Below are 23601 nucleotides of genomic sequence, written 5' to 3' on the forward strand. Positions count from 1 at the left end.
CCTGTGGGCTGCTGGGAAGAAAGACAGTGCTCCTGACTGGGGCCTTCTCGATTCCTCCACCAGTGCTCTGGGGTCCCTGCTCTGAGAGGCTGGAGGGTGTGGGCAGGATGGGCAGAGCTTGGAGCCAGCTTGCACCTGAAGAAGCTGCCCTCTGTCACCTGCTGGCCATGCACGTGGCCACGACTGTGGCCCATTTTCGGTGGCTGACACAATCCTTAAAGCCCTGACACGCGTGGGGGTGTGGTTCGGGTCTTGCTTCAAGTTCCTGTCCACAAAAGAAGGCGGGAAGTGGGTTTTTTGGCCGCAGTGCTGGTCAGGGACATGATTCCCCTCAGCCCAGGAGTTTCTGGATCATGAAACCATAGGAATGCCACCCTTCCCCACTTCCAAAATGTCCGTGTGGTGCAGGCAGGCTTCTGGGAGCGGGTGGGCACCTGGGAGAACCCCTGCCCCTCTCCCACCAGGGACCGGGGCTGGGGCCGGGGCCACCACTGCTGAAGTCACCCTCAAGGGGCAGTGTGGAGGGGATGACAAAGGGGCAGGCTCTTGCAATCTGGATTTTCTCGGAAGCTTGGCTTCTGTCCTCCAGTCAGCGCTGTGAGCAGAGGGGTGCCTGGGCCGGATGAGGAAGTGGGGGCTGGGCCTGCCACCGTCCCTAGAGCAGGTACTGGCGTCCAAGAAGGCCTTGCTCCCTCGCGGGGCATCCATTGTGTGGGCGTGGTGAAGGTTCTGGGCCTTTAAACCCTTCTAGGAACGCAGCCTGCCCACACCTCCCGGAGAGGCCCCTGTTGCCACCTGCGTGATCCTTGGTCTGGAAGCTCCAAGGAGAGGCGGAGCATTCTGGGGTGCCTCTGCCTTCGTCCGCAGGTACACCCACCTCACAGCCTGCTCCCCCTGGCCCAGCCTGCCAGGCATCGCCCTGGTCATAAGCAGCCCACGTGATGCTCGGACATGGAGCTGGCCGGTTAAAGTGGTGGCCTCCCCCGCCCGCGCGCGCCCGGAAGGAGCTGGAAGGAGGAAGTGAGCCGGGAGGCCTGGGCCCGAAGGCGGGCTGGCTGGGCCTGCAGGGGACAACCCCCCAGGGGGAAGGCCCGGGACAGGCAGCGCCCGCCTTTGCTCCGGTCTGGGCTGTCGCTGTCGGGGCGAGCGGTGGGAGGCCGGCGGGCCGGAGCGAAGCTCCCACCTGCCTGGAGGGGCGGGGCCTGAGGCCGGGGGCGGGGAAGAGTCCGGCCCCAACGGGGCTCCCTTCTGCCCTGAGGGGCGGGGCCTGGAGCCGCCGGGGGTGGGGTCTGCCGCCGGGGGCGGGGCGGGGGCGGGGCCGGCCCTCGGGAGGGGCGGGCGGCGGGAGCGCGGGCCGCAGTGTTGCCGCGGAGTCCGCCGAGCTGTCGTCGCCTCCGCCGCTATGGGGCAGATCGAGTGGGCCATGTGGGCCAACGAGCAGGCGCTGGCGTCCGGCCTGAGTGAGTGTGCGCCGGGACCTCGGGCTGCGGGCCGGCCCCGCGGGGGCTCCGAGAGTGGGGACTGAAGCAGGGAAGGGGGTGGGGTACGTGCAGCGGCGGGGCGGGGCGGGGCGGGCCAGGGGTGGGGGTAGGGTGCAGGCAGTCAGAGACTTCTGCCTGCGGAGGGGGTTCGGAGACCACCCCCGCCCCCTGCCCCCCCCCCCCCCCCCCCCCGAGCCGTACCCTCTTCAGTCCCCCCATCCGCGTCTGGACCTCTACACTGAAAGAGGAAGTTGCAGCCAGGGGAAGAGGCCTTTCGTCCTTGGTAGTTTCCGGGGAGTCACTGTCCCCCAAGGGTTGGGAAAACCCGGCATGTGGACGTCGGTGTCCGCCAAACCCCCCTCCCCCCGCCGCTGCCCTGGATGGGGGCTTTGGCCCAGCGATGGCAAGGGCCTCCCTCTCTTCGCGTCCTGGGTGGCAGCCGCTCTCCATCTGGGGCCCAGCCCCCAGGTGCACAGAAGGGCATCTGGGATTTCATAAGGTGGCTGGAAACCCCCAGAGTGACCCCCTTTCAGCTCAACTCCCAGAGAGACCGGGGAAGGGGTCAGGGCCCCCAGTCACCCTGCCGGGCCCTGTACTCAAGAGCTCTGGTTAAGGAGCGGTGGGGTCTGCACCCCAGCCCTGTACCGAAAGCAGGAACTTCTCAGGACTGGGTGGGGTAAAGCTGAGTCCCAGACGGAGTCTGAGGCAAGAGTGGGCCCAGATGCTCTGGCCCTGCCTGGCCCCTCCCACCTGGCACCTGCCACTCCCAGGAAGGGCCTGTGCCCAGGGGGGGAACGTGCTCGCAAGGAGGGTCTCAGCCCACTACCATTCAGCTGGGACCGGCCGCGGAGGGAAGGGTCGGAGGTAGACTCCCCAGCCCCACACTGTAGGAGCACATGGGGGCCCGGGGCCTAGCAGTCTGTTCCCCGTCCGCGCAGGTCACCCCTGCTTTTGGCCTCCAGAGTGGCTCAGTTAGATGGTGCTTCTCCCTGTCCCCAGGCAGTGGGACAGGGCGCCCTAGATAGACCACTGCAGACCACCCTCACCCGCTTCCTGCAACTCCCACCCTCCCAGGAAGTAGAGGGTTCTAGGCCCTGGGGCCCCATTCCCTGAAGGCCCACTGCGTGCAGGCTGGCCTGGCCTGGCCTTAGCTAACACCTGCCCACGGGGGCCACGGGCCCACGCTGTTCACGTCCACTGTGCCGACTGTGAGGTCGAGGCCCGGGCTCAGCCTTCTTCGTCATCAAACAAGACGGTGTGTCAGAAGGTCCCCCAGGGCACTCCCGTCCCCCGGCTCCCCCTTTGTTGACTTCTCTTCTCGGCATAAACTTCAGCCCCCTGGGGCCCCTCGGGCCTGGCGAGACCCACCAGCAGGCACACCCCACAGGTTTTTCTATTGTGGAAAGCCCCATCTGACCAGACCGTGTCACCTGCTGCTCAAAGCCCTCGGTACCTTTCGGGTACACACAACGGAAGCCACTTCTGGCCGCCCCCTTCCCTGCCCCGCCAGCTCCCTCCCTGCTCCGGAGCTCCGAGGGCACCTGCTTCCTTTCTGTTCCCGGATCTCCTGAGCGGATCCAAGTGCCTTGCTGAAGAGGCATCTTCTGTCTGAAGCATCTGTGGGCGGCTAGCTTTTCCATTCATTTCTCGGCTCAAATTGCCACGAGCCTGGAGGAGTCTTTGGGGAGCACCGGACGTAAAGTAGCCCCAGGCCTTCCGTCACGTTCCCTGTTCCAGTTCCGATGTGTATTTCTGTTCCCCCGACAAGACCCTAAGGCCCCCGAGAGCCGAGGCCTCACCTTCCCCGGTTCCGGTGCGTCCTGTACTTACTAGGGCTCTGTCAGCCTTGGTGGGTGACGGAGCAGCCCTGCCGTCCTGGTGGGTCACCCGTGTCTTTGCTCCCCTCTTGCTGATGGCAGGCAGCGAAACTGCAGCTCAGGAGGGGGGACGAGGCACCCAAGACAAGTGTGCTGAGTGCCCTGTTCCAGCCCCCACCCCGCACGCTGCCGCCGGGCAAGCACACGTGGTTAATGTGTAGCAAAGCTCAGCACAGGAGTAGGAAATCTGCGGGCTGGAAAAGCAGAGTGAGGTTTCAAGGTGGTGTCCGGGGGCCGAAGGAGGGGGGGCCCGGAGAACAGCGACACCGTCAGGGGCTTCGACTCTCACTCGGTGGGGTTTCAGGGCCTCTGCGTGGACACGGACGATTCTGGGCTACGTGACTGGACCCGGCTGGGGAGGCCCACCTGCACAAGGGACGGAGTAGGAAGTGGTCCCCTCCGAGGACGCTTGCCACCTGCAGCCAGGGTTGGAACAAGTCACCAACGAGGCAAAACCCCGGAACCCCAGGCCTGCGCTGTGTGTGGGAAGGGCTGCGTCCCCCCTACCCTGTGCTGGACCGGGACATTCCGATGAACCGGATCCAGGACTAGAGAGACCCGGAGGCCCCCAGCAGAGGCCAGTGTGTAACTTCCCTGCAAGGACGTCTGTCCCTGACCGCTGCAGGAAGGCAGGCCCCGCCAGCAGCCCGCACGCGCCCGCCGTGGGAGGAAGCCCCGGCCCGGGGAGAGGCAGCACACACACCTCCAGGGGCTGGGGCTGCGGTGCCTTCTGGAAGACACGCGAATGTGAGCGCGTGTTTACGCCCACGACTGCGGGCACAACTGTTCAAGGAGGGAAAGGAATAGAGAATTACACAGCAAAAACAGGACAGTGTAGAAAGTGAGCTAATGCAGGATGTCAAGAAATAAAGTCGCTACAGGTCAGTGGATGAATTGAACGCTATCTAAAGACGAGAGGGTTAGGGGCCCGTAAGACGGGGCTGGGGGACCCTCGCGCTCGCAGCCCAGAGACACGGATGGGTTATTAAATAGAGGCCAGCCGTGCGCAGTGGTGCGGGGAGACCTGCCCTGTGGGCAGGGTGGGCGGGGCAGGGGACCCCCATGGGAAGCAGGTTGGGGGGAGGGGTCTGGTGGATGGGGGGGGACCCGCCCCGCGGGTGGCGGCAGGTCCCCAGGTAAGACAGTCATGCTCCGAAGGAAGGACACAGGGAGGCAACACCCAAGGGTAACGGGTGAGCGTTTTGCAGAAACAGAGAGTCTCAGATCGAAGGAGAAAGCAGAACGCAGAATAGCGGAAAACAGATCCCTTCTTGGACACGCTGTAATGAAAATACAGACCATTAAAGAAAATCTTGTCATTTACCAGAGGAGAAAAGTACAGGCCGAGTCAGGCCGAGTACACACTCATCATCGACAATCACTGCCAGAAGGCGGTGGAATAAAATCTGAGGTGCCCAGAGAAAGCCTGACTCCCGGGGGACCCCCCGAGGGATGCCCGTCAGCAGGGCGGGGGGTGTCGCTGAGCCCAGAACGCTGACCAGGCTGTGGCCGGTTGGAAGGGTGAATGATTTATCATTTACCACCACGGGAGGTCTGTGGGTGGGGCTGAGGGTAAGCTGGAATCCACACGTGACCCGGGAAGAGAAATTGTAAAATTTAAAGTTTGAGCAAGGTAGCTGGAGGCAGGAAACGTGACACGGGGCTTGTTAGAGAGAAAGAGGAACTTCGAATCGGCCGCGGCAAGTCCAGGCTGGTCGGTTTGCTGTCGGCTTGAACTGGTGGAAACTGTTAAAACTCTTACAAACGATTGGAAACTATTAAACGCTGTGTCAGCTCATTCATAACGGGACAAACCTGGAAGCAAGCAAAATGTCCCAAAGGCGGGAGGGTGGAGAAATCCGTCGTGGTCGATACCTACGGCAGGAAGCCACCTGAACGGCCTTGACAAGCTGTTGAACGGAAGGAGCCGGACGCAGAGGCCGGCCCTGACTGGACGGGGCACGGGGGGCTTCTGGGGTGGAGGGGGGCACGTGGGGAGCGCCCGTAAAGTCGTCCGGATCATGCCCGCACACTGTCCTGCGTCGGACTCGTCCCTCGGCAAGCTGCTGGAGTTCTGCAGGTGGGCACAATAGGGTGTGTGGACTTAGGCCACCGAGCCGTGTACTTTGTTTTATTTTAGTGTTTATTTAAAATATTTTTCAGTCGGTTGGGCGTCCGACTTCGGCTCAGGTCACGATCTCGCGGTCCGTGGGTTCGAGCCCCGCGTCGGTCTCTGGGCTGATGGCTCGGAGCCCGGAGCCTGCTTCCGATTCTGTGTCTCCCTCTCTCTCTGCCCCTCCCCCGTTCATGCTCTGTCTCTGTCTCAAAAATAAATAAACGTTAAAAAATTAAAAAAAAAAATATTTTTGAGGGAGACAGCGTGTGAGCGGGGGAGGGGCAGAGAGAAAGGGAGACCGAATCCGGAGCAGCCGGCGGGCTCTGAGCCGTCAACACAGAGCCCGACACGGGGCTCGAACTCACAGAGTGCGAGATCGAGACCTCGGCCAAAGTCGGACACTTAACCCACGGAGCCACCCAGGCGCCCCATCGAGCCGTGTACTTTAAAATGGCTGAAATGGAACCTTTCATGTTCTGTGTACGTTATCACAATAGAAAAGGTGCCAAAAAGTAATTCCGGGGGAGAAAAGATCCGGGTTGTGCCTCCCAGAGCAGCCGGCGGGAAGCAGGACCGCAGACAGGAAGACTGACGGATTCGGCTGCGGGGGGTGGGGGCAGGGTGCCCGGGTCCCGCAGCTGGAATCGAGGTGGAGAGCAGCCGGGCACGGCTGTCCACAGGAGCAGACGCTGGAGGTGGCAAGGGGGTGGCAGAGCCCCGGGGACTGGTATGGTCCGGACCCCACCCACCGGCTCCCGCTGCTCCGTCGCCCCTGCCCCCGCTCACATGTTGCTTCTAGGGGTCCACGCCCGCCTGTGTCCCCTTCACGGGCAGACGTGTTGTCGCGGAGCAGAGCACGGGTGACGGACCAGTGGCCTCGCCGAGGGAGGGGCCACAGGGAGAGGCGGCCGGAGCCCCTGCAGCCGCCAGCCCCGCTGACCTGCCTCTCCTCTGCCCACAGTCCTTGTCACGGGGGGCATCGTGGCCACTGCCGGCCAGTTCACCAGTTGGTGGTTCGGCGCATACTCCATGTATCCTGCCTCCGCAGATGCCGGGACACGGCCGGGGCGGTGCTGCCGGGCTCGGGGTGGGGACGGTGCCGCCCCCGGGGGGCACAGCACAGCACTTCTCGGTTGGCAGAATGCTGCCGCAGCCCTGGGGCCCTCAGCCCCTCAGCGGCGGCGGGGTCGGCAGGATCCGGCTCATGCGCGGTTCGCGCGAGGCCAAGGCTCGGGGCGGGGAGGCAACTTGCCCGAGGCCCGAGGCCTGGTGAGGGCTGGCAGGTGCCAGCAGCCCCGAGGGCCGGCACTGAGGCCTCGGGGATCCCGGGGACCCCCTCTGTGTCCCCCTTTCTATCAGCTGTCCCCCTTGGCCAGCCCGGGGTCTGCCCGGCTGTGACCGGCCAGCCGAGGCAGGCGCCAGGGGACCGAGGGCTCAGGACGGGCAGCAGAGTGGCCAGGCCTGTCCAAACCCTGCCCGGCTGTTTCCCAGCTGTGTGACCTCCAGGCAGCAGCTGCACCTCTCTGTTTTCTGGTCGGCACAGGGGGCTCACTCTGGCCCCCGGGCTGAGCTCGGCTGTTCCTTAACGGCACGTCAGCGTAGCGGGTGTCTTCATCTGCCTGCTGGAGTACCCCCGCGGGAAGAGGAGAAAGGGGTCCACCATGGAGAGATGGTGAGTGTGCCGCCCTGCTCTGGGGGCCGGGCCCGACCCACCAGGGGAGGCTGCTCCTCCTGGGCAGGCAGGCCGGAGCGCGCCCGGCTTCCGCGGCCCCTCGGTCCCTGGGGGGGGAGGAGCTGGGGTACGCTGGGGTGGGATGGGTGGGGGCTGCTGAGCAGGACACGGTCTGTCTTCTCTCCCCGTGTGCCCAGCGGACAGAAGTACCTGACCAAAGTGGTGAAGGTGTTGGGACCTCTCTCCAGGAACTACTACGTCCGGGCCATCCTGCACCTGGGGTGAGCAAGTTCCCACACCCACCTGGCTTCCACCGAGTCAGAGACTTTTCCAGACCAAAGCCCGGGTCCTGGGTCCTGCCAGAGGCTCCCCACACCTGTGTGTGTCACCTCATGCTGCATAAGGACTTATTCCACCCTCCGCAGCTTGAATCAAGAATAGGGTCCGAGCCGACCGGCTCTCCCGGGCGGCCCCGCTCACGGCCCCGCGCCAGTGTCTGGGGCTTAACGGCCGGGGAGGCTGCAAACACAGGCCCCCGCTGTTACACGGCTTCCTTCTGGCATGGTGGCGGGGGCCAAGCGCCAGCACCCCGAGAGTTGCTAAGGTACCAGCGGAAGCAGAGAGCAGGTTACGGGACCCAGCCTCGGGCAGGACTGGGTGTGTCCTCCGTGCAGGGTCCCGGGGCCCGCACACCTACAGTTGGCCCCGTCCTGAGGCCAAGGCCTGGGGCCGCAGACCCCCTCTCACCTCCCCGCCACCCCTCCCCAGGCTCTCGGTACCTGCCGGCTTCCTGCTTGCCACCATCCTGGGGACAGCCTGCCTGGCCATCGCGAGCAGCATCTATCTGCTGGTGAGTGGCATCCCCTGTGGTTCGCCCCCTGGCACGTGCCACCCCCGTCCCCAAAGCCAGCTGTGCAGGCAGAGCCAAGGCCGAGCCCGTGTCCTTGCTTGTGCCGGGGCGGGGTCCTGACGACCGTAGTCGCCACGTATGGCACGTATAAAGCGTGCTGGTTCCTTTGTCTACACCTCGGCCCTCCGAGGTGGGTGGCGAGGGCCCCGCTTTACAGACAAGGAAGTAGAAACTCAGAGAGGTGACGTGGCTGGCCCGGGTCACACGGCCAGCCAGGGCCCAACCGGATTGGCATCATCGTCACTCTTCTCTCGTCCAAACCATCCTTGCTCCGACTTGGGGCGCCGTCAGGAGCGCTTCCTCGGAGCTCGTTAGGGGTGCCGATGCCACGCGGACATTTTCCAGAGCTGCCCCATCGGGTTTGCCTGGTTGGGACGCGTGCGAAGGCCCCGTGGTCAGGCTGTCTTTGTAGAAGGGCGGCGGGCGGCCGTGGACGGTCCTCCCACACAGGCTCCGGGGCAGGTGCTCCCGATCTCTCTGCTGGATGACTACGCTGGTGTTCGCACGTGTTCTTTGGGACGGGGCGGCGTGACGTCTGGGCTCTGACCGTTTTGTGGGCCGTTCCCGCCCGCCCCGTGCTCCCGCTAGAGAGCCCTTCCTGCCGGCCGGCCGGCCGGCCGCTCTCGCCACTGCGGTCGTGGCGTCGCCCGCATCCAGCCCCGGACCCTCCACACGCGGCCGGCCCCTCAAGGACCCGCAGCAGCGGAACTGCTGGGTCAGAGGTCACCCGCAGGACACGCCCACCCCGCCTGACCGCCGGTGCGCCGGGCCACGACCGCTTTCGACTCCTGTCTGACCTTCCTTCCTCTCGGAATGGGCCTGTTCGTGTCACTTGCCCATCTTCCCATGGCTCTTTCGTCTGTTCCTTACTAATTTGGGGGAATCTTGTGTATGTTTTAATCGTGGAGGCTTTGGGAGGGAGCGTCTGACGCTGAATGCTCCCCCCGCCCCCCTTAAGGGTCTGTTAACTTTGTGAAATCCTTCCCTGGGCGGACGAGCAGAGGTTCACCTGTGTCCACTTTCTGGTTTGTGCATTTTCCCTGCCCCCCCCCCCCCGCCCCGCCCCTGCCTCCCCCCCTCCACCCTCCCCTGCAAACCACATTTGCCTGCACTCTCTCGTATCGGCAGTGTGGTTTACTTTTCAGGGGGGATGTGCTAGTTTTAAGTCCGGAGGTGGGACATTTATTCTTCTGCTTCATGAGTGATGTGAAGCCACAGTTTATTATCCATCGAGGATTGTGGGGTACAGATGGAAAGCATACATTCCCAGGCCGTCCCGGTCTGCCGTAGGGCCCCGGGGCCCAGGAGTCTGCATTCAGCCAGAGTCTGGAGTCTTCACCGTGGCTGGTGCCCCTGGGGAGGCTCCAGGGCAGAAAGGGCCCGCCCCCCTCCCCCGCCCCCCTCGGCTGCCCTCCTGGGCCCCTCACTCCTCGCAGACGCCCGGCCTGCCAGACATTGTGTGATACAAAGGCCTGCCTCCTGCCCTGCCCCAGCCTTGGTTGGGGCCAGCCCCGGCTTGGAGCCTGTGCCTAGGAGTGGCCTCCACTCGCCCTGCCCCGCTTTCAGGGTCCCCCACCCCATAACGAAGCAGCTGGAGTCCGGGGTCCTGGCTGTCACTCTGGACTTAGTGGGTTCACATGTGGGTCCTGCCCAGTTCCCGGGGGCGGGGCAGAGCTGGCCTCCGGGGGGCCAGGGCAGTCCATCTGTGACCCGGCTTCTCTGCGTCCTGCAGGCAGCCTTCCACGGAGAGCAGTGGACCCCCATCGAGCCCAAGCCCAAGGAGCGGCCGCAGGTCGGGGGCACCATCAAGCAGCCGCCCAGCAACCCCCCGCCCCGGCCCCCGGCCGAGGCCCGAAAGAAGTCCAGCGAGGAGGAGGCCGCGGCAGCCGCAGGCGTTTCCGGCGGCCCTCAGGAGAACCCGGTCCCGGTGGTCGACGAGGTCGTGTGACGGGCGTCTCCGGCGGTCCCCTGCGTGGCTCCCAAACTAAACCATGGAGAGCAGGCTCCCTGACTCCCCGTGTGCACACCACACCCAATCCCAGCTCTGCCTTCTGCATAAATAAATCCAGGATGGGCGCTTCCCGCCCCCCTGCCTCCCCCACCCCCGCCTGTCCTCACTGAACCCACAGCCCAGGACGGATGTCGCCCCCCCCCGCCCCCTCCTGCCACTCCAGCCACAGGGATGCCCCTTGCCCCCCAGACACAGGCTGTTCCCTCTACTGCAAGGCTGGTCCCTGCTCAGGTGGCCTCTGGGCCTCCTGGACCCTCAGTTTGGAAGCCCCTCCCCCCTCCCCCCTCCCCGGGGCCTTCACTCCCTCACCAGCCGACAACTGGTGTGGCCACCCACGGGCAGAGTGTCCTTCAGACCCCACACAAAGATCACCCCGAACATCTCCCGCGGGCTTGTTTGAACACAGCGGACCTTGATCGGGGGTGAAAGTGGTCCATCCATCAGGGAGCTTCTGAAAAGAGCCCTGCAGCCCCTACGGCAGTCACCCCTTAGTTTGGGGAAACTGAGGCTCTGAGGGGGGGTGTAGCCGAGCCAGAGCTGCCCGGGACCCCTTTCCACACCTGCTGAGGCCACACACCGAGCGCCCCCGGCCATGACCTGCGTAGTCACGCTGTGAGCCAGGACGCTCTGCAGGAGGCTGGGGTGGCTGGCCTCAGGGCTGCCGGGCTCTGCCAGGTCCCTGCTGGGGGGCCGAAGCCCCAGGGCTGTCCAGGCAGCGAGATCCGCCTAGGATCTCTGGCCTTCGGATCCGCCTAGTTCTCTGGCGGGGCCGGAGGGGACGTTCAGACGCCGGAGATGTGTCCCCCTGAGCGGACTCCCCCAGGAGTTCCCTCAGACGCTGTCTGTGGGGCAGAGGGGGAGTCCCCTTGGTGGAGGAGGGCCTGGCCACAAGACGGCCAGAATGGGAGCCCCTCAGGTGCCAAGGCCCTGCTAGGGCCAGCAGGGCACACCCGTGTCAAAGCACATCTCCCAAGTGGACAACCTTGGGACCTTCCTGGGAGGACACGAGAATCTAGGGCCGGCGGCTGCCCCTGCGGGACCAGCCGGGTGCCGAGGGCCAGGCAGGGGTGAGGGGGGGGGTGCCTTCAACCACCACCCTCTGCCCTCCCACAGTGTGCTCTGGGGGACGTTTGTCAATTTAACGACGCGTTGACACTTAAAATAGTTGTTTCGGAGATACAGGGGTACCTCTTCCTCTGGGGGGCTGGGGAGGGGAAGCTTGGGGGGCCGGGAGCAGCGTGAGTCCAGGGAGGGTGTGAGGGGAGCCCCGGGGGGAACACCGAGACGGAGGCGTCATCAGAACACCGTTCGTGTTGTTTAAGAAAGTTCTAGAAGAAGACAAAGAGTCCTTCCAGCCCAAGTGTTTTTGCAGAAAGGGTAAACCGAGTCTCGAGATGGGCCCCAGCAGCAGAGTCACCCTCCAGGCACGGGGGACACAACCGTTCGGGGCGTGGCGTCCGCCGTCGTTCCTCAGCCCCGAGGCCCGGAGCCTCGGTACCTGCCCGGGGACCCCGTGGGGCAAATAAATAAGCAATAAATACCCATAAATAGGGGGGCCCTCCCGGAAGAGCCCCCCGACTGTCCAGCGCGGGGTGGGGGGGGGGCGCAGGCGACGCCGGCCGAGGCCAGGGCTCACCGAGCCGACCTGGGCAGGACACAGGTGCATCCGACGGGCACGCGGATGAACTCCGCGTGGAAGGAGAAGGCCCCGGGCGTGGGCAGCCCCGTGGCCTCCCGCGAGCAGGGCTGGCGGCGCAGCACCAACAGGCTCTGCAGCAGCGGCACCGAGTTGAGCGCCGACGTCTCGCGGCCCGTCCTGGCGCTGACGCAGCCCCTGCACAGGCACTGGGCGAAGGCCAGCTTCTGCGGGTAGCGGCTCTCGTCCGTGTCCACGCTGCGGGGACAGACGGGACGGGGCCTGGTGAGCGAGCCCCCTCCCCTCCCCCTCTCCCCGGCCCAGCGCCCCCCACCCGCCCACCCCTGCAGGGGCTCAGGTGCGGACCTCGGCATTCCCCCGGGCGTCCCTGGCCACCGAGCCGGGACGGACTCTTGCCCACCACAGCGGCAAGGAGGCGCCCCGCTGATGGGGCCCCACCCGCCCGGCCTGGGGGTGACCGTCCCATCTAACAGGTGGAGACGCTGAGGCTCAGAGGGGGGTGGGGATGGCCCAGCAGCACGGAGCGGGGACCCCAGCACGCAGGGCGCCCCCCCCCCCCCCCCCGGCCCTCACCGGTATCTCCAGGGGGAGATGGAACGCTGGTGGATGCCGGCTTCCAGCACGTCCTCAGGACGCAGCACCGGGCACTGGGTCCCAGCGGGGGGGCCGTCGTGCCGCCTCCTGCGGCCCCCCGCCTCCAGGCTGGACACCAGGGCTACAGGCAAAGCCTGCTCCCACTTGGCGGCTCGAGCCAGCAGATGCGGCGGGGGCTGGCCCAGAGGCAGCTCCTCGGCCGAGTAGCAGCGTGGGGTCCCGTGGGCGTGGGGGCCCCCCCAGAGCTGGGGGCCGTGGCGGGCCAGGCTGGCAGGTGTCCAGAACAGAAGCAAGAGGCCAGGGAGGAGCTGGCGGGTAGGCATTGGGGAGTCAGGTCAGGGGGCGCCCAGGGAAGGGGGCACTCACCGCCCCCCGCCCCCCGCCCCGGCTTGCCCTATTTCCTGTGGAAAGACGGGGTACAGCCCTCTCTCCCAAGTTGGGGCTAGCCCTGCAGCCCGGGCTCCCCAGAGCTCCTGGGGCCCGGCTGCCTCCTGTCCCCAGCCTTGGGGGGCTTCCTGGACCCCATCCCAACGTCCTCCGAGTGGGGGCGGGAAGCCGCCAGCCCTTCAGGGCCAGGGGGCCCCGCCCAGGTGGGGGCGTGGGGAGACGCGGCGGCTCACCATGGTGGCGGCGGCGGCGGCAGCGGCGCTGGGCTGCAAGAGGCAGGTGCACCCGCTGCGGTCCTGGAGCCTCCCGGCTCCCGGCGCCCTTTATACCTCCAGCCACACCTGGGGGAAATCCGGGCCGCTTCCTCCCGGGGAAGTGCCCGCTGAGCTTCCTCCTCCCCTCCCGGTGGGTGCCCCTGTCTCCTCCCCGCCCAGGGCGGGCCCGTGCCCACCCCCCTCCTCCTCTCCCTCCCCCCCCGCCCGGAGGGACCCTGCCCCAGGCTGGCCACTGCCGATGGACGGGCCGGGACGTTTTGGCCACGGGGAGCCGTGGGCCGGGCAGCCGGGGTGGCCTCCGTCACTCACAGCGCCGCACGGAGCTCCTCGGGGGCCGGTCCCCCAGGTTGTGGACGCGAGGTCGGTCCTGTTTGTAGCCAACGTTCCAGGAGGGGCATCGGTGCCCGCCCCCTCCTGCACAGGTGGGAGACATTCCAGAAGGCGCTCCAGGAGCTGGGCCGTGGGGCTGTGGGGTGACAGCACCGGGCGCCTTTGTTACCCTGGAAAGGACAGTGGGAGGTGGTCTGGTGAAGCTTTGAATGGCTGGGGTTTGGACACCACCCCCCGGGTCCCCTGGTCACCCACCAAGACCCAGGGCCCTGTGTGTCCTGGTCCCTCATATCAGAATCTGAAGCGTCCCCCAGCTGAATAGGGTCTGAGGGTGGCGGGAGGGCATCACCTGCCGTCCCAGGACCCCGTCTGCCCACATGCGGGCAGTGGCCAGCATCCGCACCAGGCAGGCGCCACCCCGAGACTCCAGGGACGCGGAGACCCCTTGAGGGAGGAGGGCTCTCCTGGCGTCTGCACCTGTCAGTGGGCTTGCTGGGCCTGTGTCCCGGGGAGCAGGACAGGGTTAAGGGAGACCCTTGTCCCTCGCTGGCCTGGAGGAAATGCTGCTTCCGATGGAGGGATGGATGCATTGAGTCCCCAGGGCTGGTCCTCCCTCCAGCGCCCCAGCCCTCTGCTTGCATACCTCCCGCAATGGGGAGATCACCACCTGTATTAGTTCGCTAGAGCGGCTTCGACAAAGTACCACACACTGAGGGCTTACGATAGCAGAAATTTGTTCCCACAGTTTGGAGGCCGGGGTCTGAAATCACATTGTCGGCAGGGTAAGTGGCATCTGGGGTCTCCGAGGGAGGACCCGTCCCACCTCCTGTCGCTTCTCCTGGCTGCTGCTGATTCTCAGGGTCCCTTGGCTTGCGGCCATGACACGGCCCCTCCCCTGTGCCCCCATCTCGCCTTCTGCGTGAGGACACTCACCTCAGTCAGAAGGATCCCATCTCAAGGCCTTTACCATAGCTGCATCTGCCAGGACCCTTTTCCTGGATAAGGGCACGTTCTCCAAAGGCACCGGGGCCAGGACGTGGACATATTTTGTGGGGGGGACACCGCTGAGCCCGTGACCGCCTCTGCAGGGCGGATGCTGGCTGCTGTGCTCTGTGTGTCAGCCCAGGCCAGCTCTCCAGGAAGAGCCTCCTCGGGCAGAGCCGACGGCTGCCTCCTGCACCTGCAGGGGTGCTCGGGGGTCTCCTCCCTTGAGGGCAGGGACAGTGGGGTGGCGCACCTGCCACGGCCCCGGCACACAGCTGCCCCTGGCGCCTCGGCGTCCCATAAGTGCCGCAGAACGGGGGGAAGGGGCTGAGCCCGGGTCCCCAGGGAGGAGAGTGGGGGGACGGCGCCCCAGTCGCGGGGCGCTGGCAGATTGACCCCGGCCCGGAGGCTGGCGGGGGGGGGCGGGGTGGAGGTGCAACGTGTGCAGGGCTCTCGCTGCCCTTTGGCCAGGGGGGTCTGGCTACACATGCACGCGGGTCTCCTTTATGAACTGAAGAATATGCCGTGGCTGCCAGGGGGGTCCACACCCGCGAGGCCCCAGCCTTGCCCCCTGCCCACACCAGCCCCCCGCGAGATGCGTGTCAGCATCTTGTGTGTCTTTTCCGAACGGCCCACTGGGTGGGCACCGCGTCCAGTGGAGGAACCGGGGGCCAGGCTGTGCGTTCCCCCCGCTTTGTGACACCAGGGCCACCCAGCACTGTTCCCCGTGGTCCTGACAGCCAGTTCCGGGGGTAGACGCTGCTCAAGGGGACCAGGGGCAGGGGAAGGGCCCGGGGGGGCCGGGGGTCCTGGCCAGCCTGACATCAAGGTTGCATGGATGCAGGGCGGGGGCCCAGGTGGCACCTCATTCCTGCGGGTGGCTGAGGCAAGCACAGAAGTCCTGGGTTGGGCAAGACTGGAAAGGCACCACCAGAGGAAGTCGGAGGGCATCCCGGAGGCGGTGTCCCAGAAGGCCCCACCCTCAAACCATGCCCCTTGGAACACAGGCCTCCTTCAGCTCTGACACCCTGAGCACCACAGGCTGAGCCCCTCCTGCTGAGCGAGGCCGCCTGTGGGCTGGTGGCAACGGTCACCGGGGGGGAGGCTGGGTGTAGGGAGAGCAGGGGAGGGGCGGGAGCAGGAGGTGGAGGTCCGGGGGAACTGGGTACAGGGGAGGGTGCAGGAGGGCATGTCCAGCCGAGACGTGATGACTGCAGGGGGGCTGCTGTGAACGACCAGCGGGAAACCCACAGAAACTGCATTTTCACCAGACCGAGCTGCCACGTTAGCCCGTCTTCGCTCATGACGTTGGAGATTGTATTTCACGTTTCAGTGACGAAAATACAAATTAGAAAATAAAACCCTTCCGTCTTGCCTTCATCCGCCTGAGAGAGAGGAGCAGAGAGGGCAGGGGGGCTTGGCGCAGGGGCAGGCTGGCTGGGGGAGGAAGGCGGGAGGGCCCCCCGGGGTGCTGCGGGGGTGGCTGAGGGGACGGGGCAGGCCTGGTCTGAGTGGCCGGAGGAAGCGTGAGCGGTGAGTGAGGTCAGAGTTCCCAGAACGGGAAGCAGCATGTGCAAAGGCCCTCGGGTGGGAGGAGAGGCAGGCAGGCGTCGGAGGGGATAGGTCAGCACGTGTCACGTGGCAGGGCCCCCCTAGCTGTGAAGACTGTACCTGGACACGGGGGGCGGCCTAGGGGACAGACACGGAAGTGGAGGGACGACCCTTCATCATCCCCACTGTTTTACACGTTAACCACACGAGCCGGGATCTCAGCCATCGTGTTCCCTGGAGGCAAGGATGCCCGAGGACCCATTACATAACAGAGGCCTTCCTTTTCCCAGACGCCCGGCCCGGAATGTTCTTTCCACCAGACTGGGCGGGGGAGGGTTGGCTTGGGGTGCGGCTCTTACCCTTCCCCGGACAGGCACCTGCTAAGTCTAGCCAAGAGGAGCCATGAGCCCAGACGGCAAGTTCCAAACTGTCAGTTTCGACCAGGCTGGGGTGGAGCGGACCCCAGGGCTCTGGCTTGAGCCGGGTCAGGGCGGCGGGGCAAGGAGGGGAGCGCGCACGGCTGGGTGGTGGGCTCCCCTGGGGGCTCCCGGCTTCACAGCGGCTATCACCGCCGGCCGGTCGCGGGGTCCGGCAGCCCAGGGGCACAGCGCACGTCGGGACAGGCTGGCCCCCAAGCTGTCCCGGGTTCTGGCTTTGTGTCCCGGAAGGCCACCTACTCAGAGGATGGGAGTTCTCTCCGAACCTGGCTTTGACCCGATGGCAAACCGGATAAGCTTTGGAAAGTTGCCGCGACACGTAATCGAGGCCACCGTGTCGGGAGAGGAATCCCAATTCCCACAGGATGTGGACGGAAACAGGAGCATGACCTGCTCGGGACGCTTGGTGGCGTGGCCGGTCTGGCAGTACACCCCCCCACCGGGCCCCTCGCTCTGACAGCCAGCCAGCCCTGGGGCCGAGCACCCGAGCGCACCGGTGCTGGACCCAGCTCCCGACCCGGGCACCGTGAAGCGCCCCCCAGCACCAGGACGGGGACGGCAGCACGGGCTCCAGGGCGTGCGCAGCACCTGAGACCTTGTTTCAAAGCAGCCTGGGGGCGGGAGGGCACCGCGACGTGGGGGCGCCCCGAGGCCACGGCACTCCTCTGCGAGATTAATCCACACCAGAAGGCGTCCCCGCTCCGTGGCCCTGGCCCCGATGGGGCTCCCCAGGGGAGAGCGTGAGCACAGCCTCGCTCAGACCTCACGGTCCGCCTGTGCTCCGCGGCGGGACGTCTTCCGCTCAGCTCAGCACACCCGGGGGCGCGGTCACTCCGCCGACTGCACAACAGCTTCCGGGCAGGGCCGGCCTAGCCCTGACGGTTGTCCCTCCTGGCCTCTCCGCCCCGAGATCCACCTTGGGGAAACGCAGCCACCGGCTGGCTGGAGTGTTCACGAAGCCCTGCCGGGGCCAGGTCCCCCCCGAGGACACGAGGTGCCCCACCCGGGGGGGGCCCCCGTGTCCCCAGCCTCCAGCAGCTGGAGGCCGCTAACCTGCCAGGTGGGCCCGGCGGGCGCCGTGGGACAGGCGACAGTGGGGGCCCGGGTCCACGTAATCACCACCGGGGCGAGACGGCTGCTTATCAAAATACTTTATTTTAGGAGACCCCTCAAAAAAAGACCCTCCACATTAGACAGACGCCCAACAACACCCTCGGTCTTTTTTTTTTTTTTTTTTTTTTTTTGGTCTTTTCTATATTTTTTTTTTCCTTTTTAAATCAACTAAAACAATCTGATGCTTAAAATAAAAGACAGGAAGTATTTCCCAATCGGACTTCAGTCAAGAATATATATCTATTTTCTGACCCTGGGGGCGGCGGGGCAGGGAGGAGGCCAGTAAGGAGCAGGTGCTCCCGGGACCCCGGGGCGGGGAGGAGCGCGGGCAGAGGGCCGGCCCAGGGCGGGCTGGCTGGCAGAGGGCAGGGAAGACCCGGGCAGGCGGAACTGGGCGCCTGGGACTTATAATTTACATAAAACTGACGCCGAGTTCTTGCTCCTGCCGCCGCCGGCCGGCCGGCCGGCCTGCCTGTCTCTCGGGACTTCTGCTCTGGGCCGGGGCTGGTTCGGTCTGGTCTGCCGGGGAGGAGACCGGGATTCGGCATCATCTTCGTTACGTGTGTGTGGCTTCTTTTCCAGCTGAGAAACTTTTTTTTTCTTTTTTAATTTTTAAAAAGAATCACAGCCAAAATTAGACGTTAACTTCAAAATCCGAGAAGGCTGTGCTTACCCTATTTATAAAAACACGAGAGTCTCTAACTCTGGCGGGGGGGCGGGGGGCCGAGCCCGCGGGGCCCCTACACCTTCCCGGGGATCTTGGCCCGCTTGCGAGCGATGGCGTCCTCCACGGCTTTGAGCTGTTTCAGGAGCTCCTCGCGCCGCGACAGCGTGCTGGCCTTCCCTGATTTGGTGCCGGTGGAGACAGCGGCGGCAGCGCCGGCGTCTGAGGCTTTGCCGGGCACGCTCGTGACCTTACTGGAGCTCTTGGACTGGGGTGACAGCTGGCGCTTCCTGCGGGGGGTGGGCGGGTTGGGGGGAGAGGCCGTCAGAGGGTCGGAGCGCCGTCCCCCCAGCCCCCCCACGCCGTGGGCCTCCCGAGGTGGACGGGGCCCGCTGGGCACTGGCGGCCGTGGAGACAGGTGGGCTTCCGGCCGGCAGTGCTCGCTCCAGCCCGGCCGCCGTGGGAGGGGCCCTGGGTCGTGGGGTGGAGGGGACACAGCGTCTGGGGCTCGCCTGGAACCTGCCGACCTGTCCCACCACTGCCTCCTCGTGGTGGGGAGAAGCCCACGCTGACTCGGGAGGAGCCCCGAGGGCCGGGGCGGGTGGGGGCTGTGCGGATAACTGAGCGTGCACCCATCCGGACCTCCGGCCTGAGGGTGTAGTGGGGTGCGGGAAGGGGCTAGGCGGCCGGTTTCCTGGCGGAAGCCAATCTCTGCTCCTGCTCGCGGGGCCGACGGGGAAGGCGGCAGGAGCTGGCGCCAGAAAGCCTGGTGCCCCGGGGCCCCCTCGTTCTAGGACCCGCTGTGGGGTTGGCTCTGCTGGCCTCCACCTGGGCAGGGAAGCTCCGGCTAGCCGACCCTGCGGCGACAGCACCTACACGGTGTGCCCAGGGCAGGGGTGGGGCACTCACCGGTCTGGGGGGGCCACGGGTGCCTTAGAATTCTGGCTTCTCTGCCGCTCTGGCTTCGGGGAGCCGAGCCTCCCACCTGACTTGCGGTCCCGAGAACCTGGACGACACGGGACGAGGTGAGACCTCAGTCTCGATGATGCGTGAGCCAGCGGCACGGGGTGGTGCATGCGGACGGGGCCGGTGGGCTTCCCGCACGCCGGCGGCCCCATTCCAGAGCTGTGGCAGCTCAAGGGGAGAGGCAAGGGGCAGAGGAAGGGGACGGGGCAGCACGGGTGACGTCAGAGGTGAGACCCCGGGAACCCACGTGGGCTCCGTGCTTCCAGAGCCAGCGCCAGAGCAGGACACGGGGAAAACACAAGCGACACCACCAAGTCGGAGGCGTCCGTCACACTGCTGTCCAATGAGAACGGAGGGCCTGCAACAGGGCGCCGGGCGGGGGGTTCGGTGCCGGGCCGAGCACACAGGCTCTCACGCCAGTCGGTTCTCGGTCCGGGCGCGCACGTGCGGGGGGCGCCCCCGTCCTGCTCCTGGCGCCCCGGGGATCCCGCCGGCCCCCCTGCCCACGTTAGCAGGGAGGAGACGCCCTGGCAGAGCTCCAGTCTGCACCGGTCTCCAGAGATCGCCTGAGGGCGGGCGGCTGGCTCAGACTGTTTCTACGGTAGCCCCGAGGCCCGCCTGCCCCCTGCGCTCGCTCGTGGACCAGGCTTCCCAGAGTCCGTGTGTCCCGCGCCATCGCAAGAGAGGAGAACCAAGCCACCGCCTCTCATCCAGACAGTGAAGACGTTTTCGAAAAAGAAAACGATGATAAACCCACTAACTTCTGTTTATGGCAATTTAGTTATTTTTTTCATAAAAAGTGGTATTTATGTTAAAACACAATAATCTACTGTTTTATTTTAACATAAACACACGTTGAAATCTCCTTCTTAGCTTTAACTCTAGCACGTCAGATACTGACAGATGCACCCACACGATCGGTTCCAGGGGGTATCTTTCAAGGCCCCTCCGCCTCACTGGGCCCTGCAGGGCTTGGAACTCACCTCGGTCTGGGGACAAGTTAGCACGCTTGGCCGGAGGAGGACTTTGCCTGTCTTTGTCCGAGGGTTCATACCGCTTCCGGCTCCCTTTGTCAGCCGCCTGAGACAAGAAGGGCACGGTGAGGACCCCGGCCTGACCTGCTGGCCACCACGCGGAAGCAGCCCGGGCGGACGCAGGGTGCCCACAGGACCCCGAGAGAGGCAAGGCCCAGGGGTTCGGGCCTTCACCCTCTGCAGCGAAGGTGCCTGCACAGACACTGTGTTTCCTGGGGGCCACCTGCCCGGGAAGGCCTCTCGCCCTTCTAGTCCCATGCAGCCTTGGGGACATCAGCTCACAGAGCCCGAGTCCACTTTGCTCCCTGCCCCCGGGCTGCACTGTGGGAGTCGGCAGGGCCCGGGTGTTCGGGGAGGGGCCAGGGGGAGCACCCACCGGCCCCGGGACGCTCGGATCTCCCAGGACGTGCCACCGGGCTTCATCCCCACACGCATCCCCCCGTCCCTGTGAGGCAGTTGGCCGGGGCAGGATGACGAGCTAGCTACGTGCGGCCACCACTCCAGGCCCTCGGTGGTCTAATCCTAGGAGTCAAGCGGCCCCAGCGAACAGGACGGCCCCACCGAGCGGGGCTCCCGGAAGCACCACCAGCAGCGCCCACGGCCTCACCTTGTTCAGCAGCGTCAGCTTGATCTCCTTGTGGGCAACGAATGAGCCCTGCTGGGGCTGCCCGGGGGGCGCCTGCTGGGGGGCCGCGGGCTGCGGGGGTTTCCCGCCTGCAGAAGGCTTCGAGGATTTGGGCAGCTGTGCTGACGAGTCCCTTTTCCGCTTGTCCTCTTTAACCCCGTCTTCTTTCTTAGACTTTCCTGCCAACGACAAACGCTAAGTCACGGTCGCCATCCTGGCACGGCGGTCTCCCGTGGGCCACGGAGGAGGGACGTGCTCTCAGCCAGGCAACACGCACGCGTGTGAGAGCTGGGGGGGGGGGGGGGGTCCCTGTGCTCTCCTGCTGAACCAAGCGAGGCCGGGCGCACACCCTCTTTCCACAAAGGGCCTGCCCGCCTCTGCAGCCACAATGCCCAGGACGCGAGGAGCCCCCTGTACCTTTCTCCTTCTTGGTCTGGGCTGGGGTGGGGGACCGCGAACTGGCTGAGGACACGGGGCTGGCCAGGTCTGCGTACATGTCGTCTGAGTCCACGCTGTGCACCGAGCTGCTACTCGACGTGGCGCTGGACACCGAGGAGACGCTGCTCACGCTCAGGGACCTGGACACACACAAGCACGTCTGCACCCCCGTGGCCGTGACCGCACGACGGCCGGGGGCGAGAGGCCACGGGGGGCCGGCAGCGGGTCTCCACGTCCACCTTCCCCAGTTTCTTTTTGAGGCACGTGTACCCACAAAACCTGAGACTTCAGGGGGTGCTCGGGTGGTTTAGAGGGGCCACACGGTGGAGGGACGCCCACGTCCCTGAGTCGAGGGCCCCTCGCACTAATGCTCAGCCGCCCTGTCTGCCGGGCAGGGTCGTCGAAGCAGGAGCTAGGCTGGCAACGGCAGAGCCGAGGGCCCAGGTACCGAGGCCCGAGGAAGGGGAGGGCTTTGACCTGCAGTCACACCGCACACCGGAGCAGGGGCCACCCCGGCCCAGCACGGGACTCAGGGAAGCACGGGACCAGTGGCCCGTCTCGCAGGCGCTGCTGCCCCCACGGCTCCCGCCACGAGGACTCCCCACGTGGCAGGCCGCGGAGTCCTGTCACTCTCAGAAAACACCGACCACTGCTTCCTAGGTCCTCACACCCCGAAACGATCAGGGGAGAGAGGGAGGACCCAGTTTTGCTTGAACACTGGGGCTTTAAACCTATTTTAGGAAGATGTGGGCAAAAGGATAAACCACCTGCTGCCTAGAAACGAAAGAGAAAGTTCGATCCAGGAACCCGAGCGCCGGTCTCACACGGTCTTCCCTCCAAACTGCTTAAGAGCAGAATTCTTTCCTACTCATTCTTTTCCCGGATTTGGTTACAGGCCGTCCGCCGAGTGCCTCAAGCGTGGGGTGGCGGGGAGGGCTCCGTGCTGGCCTCAGGCCTGCTGAGCACCTCCGCAGGCGTGGGGCTGCCGGCCAAGGTGCCTTGTCTTCTCGGTCCGCGTGCTGCCCCACAGCACCTCGGGGGGGGGAGGGGGGGGCGGGCGCGCGGGGCTGGGGCGGGAGAGGCACGGACAATGACCTGGATCTGGAACTAGAGCCGCTGTAGCTGCTGCCGCTGCCGCTGCCGCTGATGGTCCGCCTGCAACACAGAGAGGTGGTGCCACGGCCGCCTGTCCCTCCGGTCCCCACCCCCCCCACCCCCCACCGGTCCCCGCAGCCACAGGCCCAGGCGCTGCTGTTCTCCCCTGAGTGGACGGGGCTCTGCTCTTTCAAGGCTGGCTTCTCCACAAAACAAAGATGCCAGCCTCTGCTCGAGCCCCCCGGCAGCCTCTCTCCGGGGGACTCCTTGGTGTCGAGGGGGCGCCTGCGTCCCGCACGGCCACACCTTCCCTCTCAGGGGCTTGCGCCTCCCAGCGCGCTCGCGGGGAAATCGAGGGCCGGCAAGTCCCTCAGCTCTGGCACCAAAGACGTAGAAATCTCCAGAAGGGTACCCAGAAGCCTGCTCGCTTACCTCCTGGGGGGGCTCCTAGCTGGCCGCTCTCTCCTCCTGGCTTCCCGAGGGTCTCCTGGCTTGGCGGGCTCGGGGGCCGGAGCAGTGGTCTTAGGGGCCTGTGGTGGGGCTGGAGGAGGGGCTGGCTTCTTCATGGACTTCTCTCTGTGACAGAAGATGGGGGGGGGGGAGGGTCAGACCCGGCCTAACAGGCGGGGACGGGTCCTCGAGGAACCCTCGAGAACGACAGCTGGCACCGTGCCTGCTGGGGATGCCCATCTCCGGGCTGTCCCCGGGCCCGGCCCGCTCAGGCGTGGGGCCTGCGCCGCGGTAGGGGAAACGGTCCCAAGGGCTGGTCGCTCCCGTCAGTGTGGGGGAAATAGTCTGCCAATCGTTTGGGTGGGGCAAACACTCAGTTCGGGAAACAAAGTCCAGGCAAAAAGCATGCCGCTCAGCACAGCATCGGGGGCGAGTCAGGTTCGGTGCGGGCCCGGCTGGGGACAGCCTCCCGCGGGCCGGCGTGTCTGGACTGCGGTGGGTGGCCTCACACATTTGTCAAGTACATCAGGTGGCACGATTTGGACGGACGTGGTGCCGCTGACGTGAGTTATCCCTCGACGCCATTCGCGTTAACGCTTTAGAAGCGGGCTACTCAGGACTCGCTCGCCAGGAGCGTGCGCGGCGTGGCCCGGCCGGCGGGCACCGAGGGGTTGGGCGGCGAGCAGGCGGGGCCCCTGTGCCCAGCCGCGCCCCGGCCTCGCCCCGCCCGCGGGGCCGACCCCACCACTGGCCTCCCGGGCCCTGCGGTGCTCGGAGGGGAGCCCCCTGTGTTCGGCTAGGCGCCACCCGCCAGGTGCCGTGGTGCCCGTGGCGCTCCGCGGTGTCTCCCATTTCCCGCGCTAGTCCCACGCGCCGGGAGCAGGGAGAGTGAACGGCGAGCCCGGGGTGGCGGCCGCCCCCTTCCACGTGTCCC

The 23601-nt window shown here is 65.9% G+C and overlaps 3 protein-coding genes across 4 annotated transcripts in view; 1 reads left to right on the forward strand and 2 right to left on the reverse strand.

Annotated features, from left to right (window-relative positions):
* Positions 1-1314: 1314 nt before the first annotated feature.
* Positions 1315-10060, forward strand: CYBA (cytochrome b-245 alpha chain). The gene is made up of 6 exons (XM_086688716.1): positions 1315-1460; positions 6436-6505; positions 7072-7146; positions 7344-7427; positions 7915-7996; positions 9789-10060. Exons 1-6 carry the CDS (start codon positions 1403-1405, stop codon positions 10002-10004), a joined length of 585 nt encoding a protein of 194 aa, XP_086544842.1. The 5' UTR covers positions 1315-1402; the 3' UTR covers positions 10005-10060.
* A 1300-nt stretch (positions 10061-11360) lies between these two features.
* IL17C (interleukin 17C) lies at positions 11361-13094 on the reverse strand. The gene is made up of 3 exons (XM_086688715.1): positions 12939-13094; positions 12298-12626; positions 11361-11961 (listed from the first exon to the last, which is right to left on the reverse strand). The coding sequence occupies exons 1-3, from the start codon at positions 12939-12941 to the stop codon at positions 11700-11702; spliced, it is 594 nt and encodes a 197-aa protein (XP_086544841.1). The 5' UTR covers positions 12942-13094; the 3' UTR covers positions 11361-11699.
* A 4324-nt stretch (positions 13095-17418) lies between these two features.
* Positions 17419-23601, reverse strand: part of ZC3H18 (zinc finger CCCH-type containing 18) — a 59729-nt gene continuing 53546 nt past the window's right edge. For both annotated transcript variants that reach the window (XM_086688717.1, XM_086688718.1), the window contains 7 exons: positions 22650-22793; positions 22218-22277; positions 21102-21262; positions 20667-20863; positions 20009-20105; positions 18969-19065; positions 17419-18349 (listed from right to left, as the gene is read on the reverse strand). In XM_086688717.1, coding sequence (XP_086544843.1) covers positions 18136-18349; positions 18969-19065; positions 20009-20105; positions 20667-20863; positions 21102-21262; positions 22218-22277; positions 22650-22793 — 970 coding nt within the window. In that variant the 3' untranslated portion in view covers positions 17419-18135. The remainder of the gene's footprint in view (positions 18350-18968; positions 19066-20008; positions 20106-20666; positions 20864-21101; positions 21263-22217; positions 22278-22649; positions 22794-23601) is intronic.

Source organism: Puma concolor, chromosome E2, assembly GCF_028749965.1.
Source record: "Puma concolor isolate L17-30 chromosome E2, mPumCon1.1.hap2, whole genome shotgun sequence".
Classification (NCBI taxonomy): Eukaryota; Metazoa; Chordata; class Mammalia; order Carnivora; family Felidae; genus Puma; species Puma concolor.

Excerpts from the sequence above, each read along its gene's own strand:
- CYBA (XM_086688716.1), top strand. The coding sequence starts at position 1,403 with ATGGGGCAGATCGAGTGGGCCATGTGGGCCAACGAGCAGGCGCTGGCG. Across the intron at positions 6,506-7,071 it reads TGGTTCGGCGCATACTCCAT|CGTAGCGGGTGTCTTCATCT; the intron begins GTATCCTGCCTC and ends ACGGCACGTCAG. Across the intron at positions 7,428-7,914 it reads CGGGCCATCCTGCACCTGGG|GCTCTCGGTACCTGCCGGCT; the intron begins GTGAGCAAGTTC and ends ACCCCTCCCCAG.
- IL17C (XM_086688715.1), bottom strand. Across the intron at positions 11,962-12,297 it reads ATCTCCCCCTGGAGATACCG|CGTGGACACGGACGAGAGCC; the intron begins GTGAGGGCCGGG and ends CTGTCCCCGCAG.